Source organism: Cololabis saira, chromosome 18 (assembly GCF_033807715.1).
Source record: "Cololabis saira isolate AMF1-May2022 chromosome 18, fColSai1.1, whole genome shotgun sequence".
NCBI classification, from domain to species: domain Eukaryota; kingdom Metazoa; phylum Chordata; class Actinopteri; order Beloniformes; family Belonidae; genus Cololabis; species Cololabis saira.
The window spans coordinates 25,711,066-25,720,013 of NC_084604.1; the positions used below are offsets into that span (position 1 = coordinate 25,711,066).

At 37.3% G+C, this 8,948-nt stretch overlaps 1 protein-coding gene across 1 annotated transcript; it reads right to left on the reverse strand.

Annotated features, from left to right (window-relative positions):
- Nucleotides 1–421: 421 nt before the first annotated feature.
- eif2b2 (eukaryotic translation initiation factor 2B, subunit 2 beta) lies at nucleotides 422–5,248 on the reverse strand. The gene is made up of 8 exons (XM_061746812.1): nucleotides 4,990–5,248; nucleotides 3,718–3,838; nucleotides 1,568–1,719; nucleotides 1,295–1,458; nucleotides 1,105–1,200; nucleotides 889–1,026; nucleotides 743–809; nucleotides 422–615 (listed from the first exon to the last, which is right to left on the reverse strand). The coding sequence occupies exons 1-8, from the start codon at nucleotides 5,159–5,161 to the stop codon at nucleotides 458–460; spliced, it is 1,068 nt and encodes a 355-aa protein (XP_061602796.1). The 5' UTR covers nucleotides 5,162–5,248; the 3' UTR covers nucleotides 422–457.
- Between the last annotated feature and the right edge of the window lie 3,700 nt (nucleotides 5,249–8,948).

Sequence of the window (8,948 nt, forward strand, 5' to 3'; positions counted from 1 at the left end):
AGCTTCATTCCCTGTCTTGCACCAGTTCCATCTAGATGAATATCACTGAACACCTGATCGTGGTTGCATTTGTGTAAAATTATAACACGATTATATAAATCACAATTTAATGGATGTTAGCGTGAAGTAGTAATGTATTTCAATTACTAATCTCAGGAGCAGCAACATGTTTTCATTTTGTAATCTGTCTAGCAGCTGTTTACTTTTATTTTATTTTTTAAATGGTACAAAAACCTTTCCTATTGCTGACTTTAACATGAATGAGTTCATTTTTGGAAACTCATATTTCACAGTTTTTTTCAATAATTAACTGCAGGTGAGATGGGAGAAAAAAAAATAAAAAAAGAATTTCAGAAAAGAATAACTGTTAAAAAAAGGGGGGGGTACCTTAATAAAGTTAACAGAAACAAACACAGCAGCAGTTATCGTATTTCATTTATTTGTTATTTACAATTAATTAAAGTTCATGGTCTTCTGGGTGGTAAAGTTCGCTCATCAGTCGGTAGATGTAGGATGGCGCGTGTCCTCCAATGTTGGAGATGAACAGAGTGATCAGCTCCGGAGGGACGTAGTCAAACACTGGACAGTGAACGTTCACCTTCGACAGGATCTCACCTGAAAAGCAAACCATAAATTGGGACTTACTTTAAAAAGTAAAAAAAAAACAACAAAAACCATAAAAATCCTCATCAAATTTAAACGCTTGTAGATATGTCATACAAGCTTCTTCGTGAAAGATTACCTTCAGTGAAAGGCAGAACCTCATGAGGGGAAACAAACTTATGGAAGGTATCTTCTTCATTTGGGAACTACAGGAAAAAAAAGAAAGAGTCATTCACTGTATTTTAAAGAAACAGCAACAATCTGACAATTCTAGTGTTTTCTTACTTGAGGCGAGAGCTTGAACATGGGAGCACAAACGATGAGCGGCGTCGAGTGGTGCTTGGCTGCTAAGGCAAGCGTGTGTGTCCCATTCACGGCCCTCAAACCCCCATTCGCCAGAACTGTCTGCGTACCGATGATGACCTGCAGAGAGATCGCCACACAAGTTACCCTAAACGCCCAGATGTGACCATCTTTAATGTTTCTGTGTGTGTAAATTACCTTATTAACCCGAGACATGACAGCGAATATGGCCGCATCAGTGATCACTGTTGTTTCAATTCCAGCTTGTGAAAGATTGGTGGCCATTTCATGTCCCTGTTGAGACGTGAACCCATACAGGAGATTTTAATGGTTTTCTACACTCAAAAGAATTAAAACCTTTCCTACACCTTTGATGCTTTTTAGTTACCTGGCAGAAAGGGGCGCACTCTGCCACGATGACGTGGAACTTGCGCTTGCGTGCGGCGTCATTGAGAAAGGCTTCAACTGTGCGCGAGCGCCCAATCGTCATGATGACCTCATTGGAGTGAATGTGCTCCAAGGCCTGCATGGAAATGTTGTCCGTTGTTCCCTCTGAGAAAGGTAAAGATTATGAATTTTTAAATTCACAAATAAAAAAACAAATTTAAATTAAGTTTAGTTACCAAAATTCTCAAATAAGCCTAATGCTTGTTTATCTCACCCAGCTCCGTCAGCAACTCATTGATGGCTTCAATGACATTGGCTCTGAGAGGAGCAAAATGCTGCCTGAAGTTCTCCTCGCTGAGTCCTCCAGTGGTCAGCAGCTTGTGGAGAGACTCCTGCTGATCCGCTTCTTCACTGCTACCTCGAGACCTAAAGAATTTAAACATAAGATCTGGTAAAAAGACGAGTCAGGTAACTCCATCTTATATGAAGCTTTTTGGCAAAAAAGGTATTTAGAGCTCCTCTTCTAATCTTCAGCAGCACCAAACACATTGGACTCAAGAGTAAGCACCCATCCAGTTATGTATAATTAAACTAAATCATTATTTAAAGAAATAGATAAATAAATCACCAAATGACCATTAAGTGATGTCAGAGATGAAATCCTGTTTTCTCCTCTTACAATAATGCCTTTAAAGAAAAGTAGACCCTCTTTAATTTTGGCAGATTAACTTCTGTTTTTTTTTCAAACCAACTGAAAAATACGAGGGTGCCTTAAAGGGGACCTATTATGAAAAACAAATTTTTTCTTGCTTTAACATATATAAAGTGGTCTCCCCTCAGCCTGGCAACTCAGAGAAGGAGGAAAGCAACCAAATTCTGCAGTGTCTGTACAGCCGCCCGGATGAGCCGTCTAGTGTCATGTGACTTCTACGAGCCGTTCAGATTCGGCGCATTTTCGTTACCTAACCAAAATGCAAACCACGGCCACAACTATAAAACCATGTAACTGCATGTGAGCGTCCGACTATCGCCTCGCACTGTGTGACACCGGACGCTCTCTGTCCATCTCCCTCCAGCAGCTGCCACTTTATTGAGGTTTTTGTGGTGAAATGAGGAGGAATCATAGAGATAACTTCTCATTTCAACTAACTGGATCAGCCGTTCCTCATCCATGACCGTTTCCTACAGCGCTTTCAACCGGCTTTCAACGCGAGCGACAGGAAGAAAATAGAAGCAGGGCGTGTGACAAATGTTCAGCTCAAAACGTCGCGTTGCGCCGCGTCTGCGTTGCTGCAGCCAGTTAGGACAGTTCAATAGAAAATAAAGCAATGGAATGTATTTTGTTGCTGACGCTCACTCGCGTCGCATAAAGCCTGAATTATGGTTCGGCGTTAAATCGACGCAGAGCCTACGGCGTAGGGTACGGTGCGCGTCCTTGCGTACCCTACGCTGTAGGCTCTGCGTTGGTGTAACGCGGAACCATAAATCAGCCTTAACTCCGCCGGCTGGAGCTTCCACCATTTTTTCGTAGCGGTGTATCACGTCATTCGCGTCAGGCAGCCAATCAGCACAGAGCCTCATTATCATAACCTCCCCGGCCACTCAGAATCCATCATAGATAATGAGGTTAGAAAAGGTAAAGACATGGCCCAGAGGCTGAATTTCTAATTTATGTAGAAAAAACAATCAAAAGCTTGTTTTTAAGACATTCAAGGCCTGTTTAAAATATACATTAAATGCCATAATAGGTCCCCTTTAAAAAAAAAAGAAAAGTGAATGTGATTCTTTGTGGTGCATCGTGCAACCTGAGGATGGAAAACAATTTCACTTTTTTAATTTAAGGGCCCCCTCATGTGAGTGTAAAATCAGTGTTGGCAAAATTGTAAGTTGTATTTTAGATTCAAAATTACAATTTTCACAATTTCAAATGAAGTCGAAAAGTATTTATTGATGGAAAAGAAAACCCCCAAAATGAAAGGTGTGGATCCAAAGGTGAGAAGCAGCTGCCCCTGTAGTTATTAACAGATTTCCAAGTAGATTTATTAAAACTGCATCCATCAAGACAAATACTGTAAACTGATCTTACTCTTATAGTAAACATGTTATGCCCTTGTCTTCAAAACGTGACACAATTTTTTTGAGGTATTAAGGAAATATATGTTATTTGAGATACTTTAATTTATTCAACTACAATAAAAACCAAAGTAAGAGTAACCAGTAGAATACAAAGTCAGTATGAGCTTTAGAAAGCATGACCCTGCTTTGAAAAATAGCTGGGCATTTAAAATGTAGATTCAAATTCAAATTCACTGGCAGCACATGCAAAATTCGCAACTGCTTTTTTTCCCCCTTTCTTTTAAACAATACTTTTATTTTTTTTCTCCTGTGAGTTTCAGACAGGAGTCATGTTTGGACTCTCCTCACCTGGCATACTCCTCTCTGATGATCTTCAACACCCGTCTGATCATGTTTCCCACGGTGGTCTCTGAGGGCTGGGCAGCTGTCATTCTCCTCCCCTCTTTCCGGATTATTTCCATTAAATCCCCTGAAATAAAAACAGAAAAAAAAAAACGTAAAATATAATGTCAATTCCACAATGGTCCCTCATCTTTTTACCCCCTTGTTTAAATCTGCAATTGGTGCAGCAAGTGGAAGTTGTTATTTTCTATTTATGGTTTACATGAATAAAATCTATAATAACTGTATATTATATGATCTTCTGTTTTCCTTTGAGGGCTGTTTTCAATTCATCATAAAGCCAACACCTCTTGCATATATGCAGAGGTGTCAAGTAACGAAGTACAAATACTTCGTTACCTTACTTAAGTAGAAATTTTGGTTATCTATACTTCACTGGAGTAATTATTTTTCAGACGACTTTTTACTTTTACTCCTTACATTTTCACGCAATTATCTGTACTTTTTACTGCTTACATTTTAAAAACAGCCTCGTTACTCTATTTCATTTCAGCCTTTTAAAAAAAACTATCCAGTTAAATTGCTCCATCCGGATAGAGTGAATTTGGTTGTTTCAGATGTTCTTGTCCAGTTTTGTTCTTACATCCATTCCCTCAGATTCCTGCAACTAAACTTGGATGTACATTCCAATAAAGGTTAGGATAAATGATAACATGCCTCTGTAGTTTGACTTTTTGCACCATTACAATACTTATAGACAACTAGTCATCATATCTCCTGCTCTCTGAAACACATGTTAATGCTCAATAGAACACATATATGGTTCTTTAATATATTTACATTATACTAAGATGCATTCATTTTCAATGGATTTTGTCCTTAATGGCTTTTTTCCCCCTTACATTACTTTTACTTTTATACTTTAAAGTAGTTTTGAAACCAGTACTTTTATACTTTTACTTGAGTAAAAAACTTGAATTGACACTTCAACAGGAGTATTTTTAAACTCTAGTATCTATACTTCTACCTAAGTAATGAATGTGAATACTTTTGACACCTCTGCATATATGAAGATAAATGTTTTTTCAACAAACGTAGAAAAACGATCTTTTGAGACAGTTAATCAGTCTCAGTGTGAAGCTACAGCCAGACTTTGACAGATGTTATTACAGACACAACACACAATATTCGTCTGTTCGCTCATCGTGACAGGTGTTGTAAAGTTAGATTTCTCTGTAAGAAAAGGAGTTGACATGTGTCAGTGTTTTCATGGAGCACCTGCGCTGCCCCAGCGAGCCTGGGCGGTGATCTTGCGGAGCAGCGCCGTGGTTTCCCGGGCTGTCTCCGCGGAGCCCCGCACGGCTCCGGCCCCGCTGCCCCCGCGCTTCAGCTCGGACAGAAAGGCTTCAATCCTCTCCGTTAGGTCCGTTTCTTTAACCGGGCCCGGCATGGCTGACAGAATATCTCACGAGTGACGAGTTTTGTGTTGTTTGCGCGATGAAATGCTTTGACGAGGGAAGTATTTGTGAAGAACATCCGGGTGGTGATGACTGCGCTTCTGCGGGATTGGTGGAGCCAAAGGCTAGATGACTCGTCCGCGCTGCTGCCAATGGAGAGCGACGTCGTCACACGGCGGCCATCTTTCCTCGGGAGAACTCGCTCACTTTAACATTGTGTTTAATGGTGCATGTACTGCTTAAACAACCTTAACTTGCTCAATTCTCAACAGATTTTCTAACAGTTTGGTTTGTTATGAACGTCAGAGATGTATGCATACTTGTGAATAATTATAAACATTGAAAAACGTACTTTTATGAAAATAACCAGAAACAGATAGCTATGACATGGTATTTATATTAAATCAATATTTCCATAGTATTCTTAGTAACATTTATATTTACATTATAACATATATACATATATATTATTACCATATAACATATATATATATATATATATATATATATATATATATATATATATATATATATATATATATATATATATATATATATATATATATATATACATATACATATACATATACATATATATATATATATATATATATATATATATATATATATATATATAATTACATTATAACATGTTTATATATTATTACATTATGATGTATTTATATCATGACATTATAACATCTGTGTATATACACAGATGTTATAATGAATACACACAGAATACAGGGGTGATGTTCGGAAGAAGATTATACATATTACACAAGTCTACGGTTTTAATAGCCTTTTCATTTGTTGATTTAGTGATTAGTTTTAAGTAAAGTTCCATTTCTTTCTGGAAAACATAAAAGCAAGGGGTTTTCTTTGAAAATGTACTCTTATGAATATTAAATTTGGCAAGAAATAAAAACAGATTTATCAAAAAGTAACATGTTCCTTCTTTCTTAGGGAAACAATGGAAACCAAAAACAACATTTTCCCAATGTAAATTAAAATCTATAGTGAAAGAGTCAATGATACATTTTCTAATATCTGCCCATAGTTTTTTCGAATGAGAGCAAAGCCAGAATAAATGAACAACTGTTTCTGGATGTAAATTACAGAAGGGACAGTTCGTATTAATATCCTTTTTAAATTTCTGCATGTAATGGCTAGCAGGATAATATTTATTAGGGGTGTGAATCTCTCCCTTACAAGACGATGCGATACGTATCCGATATATGGGCTCCGATGCGATTCAGGGACGATACATTTTATAGACCAGACGATTCGATCCGATACGATTTGGTACAATTTCGATGCAATTCGATTTTGTGGAATTTGATGCAATGTCATGCGATTCGATACGATACGGTGCGATCTGATATATTAATACATTTTTCAAAACTTTTCATTAAAAAGCTCAAGCAAGTAATAAATTGATATTATCTCATAAAGGACTATGGGAAAACAAAATAAAAAATACCTTTGTAAAGAAAGGCGGATGTCTGGATGACAAATGAATCATGTCATGTTTATTATTCCAATACTAAACAGTAAACACCAACATGAATACAAATACAAAACTATAAACTACTGTACTATACATTCTGACATGGAATGGAAGTCTCTGTCTCACACACCTATTTCTAAGAGATTCACTTTGGCAGGTACTTACTTTGTCAGGTGGAGAAATATGAAATATAAAGGTCTAGAAAATAAGGCTTAGCCCTCTTCTGGCTTCAGTACAGTGCAAAATTATTGTACTTTGCAAAGCTCCAAACTAACAATGAAAATCTCCTCAAAATTCCTCAACAATGCCACAAATCAGATCACAAAATTAAACTATAAAATGAGCCTGCTGTTATGTCAAAATCAATTTCATACCTTACAAATGGCCATAGTTTTGTCCAGTTTTCCTCCCTTTTTATAAAATCCAAACGTCTTCCAAACAAAAGATTTAAGATGTGTTCCTCCACTGTATATTTGTTCACCGTTATCGTTTGCCATGCTCAATGCTGCAGGGTCAGTGTATCTTTTGGTCATTGGATTTTTCCGTCATGAGTGGGAATCAAAAAACCAAAAACGATTGGTTTATTTGATTTTCCTTTTAAAACAAAAAACAAATATTGAATTACACTGCAATTTTTCTTTTTTTTTTTGTGTTAATATGATTTAACAAAGATTCAAAATACGCTTTTATTTTCGTTTTCTATTTCATATAAGAAAAATGAAATCACTAGTCGACAACAGTCGTTCACGCTTGGATGCAGTAGTAAGACTTGAAAATGAGATTAGAAGGGCACAAGCAAATAAAGAATCAGTAGTGGTAGTCTTTTTTGATATTGAAAAAGCCTACGATATGATGTGGAGAGAAGGTTTGATGATCAAATTACATGGGATGGGAGTTGGAGGGAGAACCTTTAACTGGATAAAGAATTTTTTATTTGACAGGAAATTACAGGTCCGAATAGGATGTGAGATGTCGAACAAATATATGGTTGGGAATGGGACTCCGCAAGGGAGTGTTATTAGTCCTCTACTGTTCATAATCATGATAAATGATGTTTTTTCAAATTTTCCATCAGATATTGGTACTTCACTTTTTGCTGATGATGGGGCACTCTGGAAAAGAGGAAGGAATTTGGAGTATATAGTGAGTAAAGTTCAATCAGCAATTGATGGGGTAACAGAGTGGGGGTTGGATTGGGGATGTCGATTTTCTGTGGAAAAAACTCAGTCAGTTATTTTCACCAGGAAAAGAAGGGTGGAAGAGAAGCTATATATGTATGGAAAAGAGCTGGAAAGAGTTGGATCATTTAAATATTTGGGAGTGATATTTGACTCTAAATTGACGTGGGTAGACCACATAAAGAAAGTAGAGGACAAATGTAAAAAAGTAATAAATGTCTTGAGGTGTTTGACAGGAAGGGAATGGGGGGCAAGTTGTGCTTCGTTAAAGACAATCTATGTAGCTATGATACGATCAGTTATTGACTATGGTTGCATTGTTTATGGATCAGCAGCAGCGTCCCTTTTAAAAAAGGTGGATATAATTCAAGCGAAGGCACTACGGATATGCAGTGGGGCTTTTAGAACAACTCCAGTATGTGCACTACAAGTAGAACTGGAAGAAATGCCATTAGCATTAAGAAGAAAACAGTTGATGAGCAATTATTGGGCATCGTTACAGGGACATGGTGAGTCTCACCCTACAAAAAGAGTTTTAAAGGAGTGCTGGGAGTTTGGAAAAAGTAAGAAAGATAACTTTGGTAGGGTGGGGAATGACATTGCTAAAGAGCTTGGTGTTGGGGAGATGAAGTTAAGTCCAACTGTGGTATATCCATTAATGCCCCCATGGAGGATGATATGGCCATATGTAGACTGGCATTTGTTGGAATTAAAGGGAAAGAGACAAGGGATTGATCTGGCAAATGCAGCAACTCAGTATTTAAAAACAGAGTACAGTGATTTTATTGAAATGTATACGGATGGAGCTAAACAACCGGAGACTGGAGTGACTGGTTTTGGAGTAGTTGTTCCTTCAAAGGGCATAGAAATGAATAGAAGAACTTCAGACCATTTAGCAGTCTACACAGTAGAGATGCTGGGTGTGCTTATAGCTTTAAAATGGGTGGAAAAGAGTCAAGTTAAAAAAATAGTGATTTGTACAGATTCATCTGCAGTTTTAACTAGTATGAGATCGTCTCATTCAAAGAGTCGTCAAGGTCTGCTGTATGAGGTCCTTCAGTCAGCCACAAGATCAGTTTTAAAGGGAAGTGA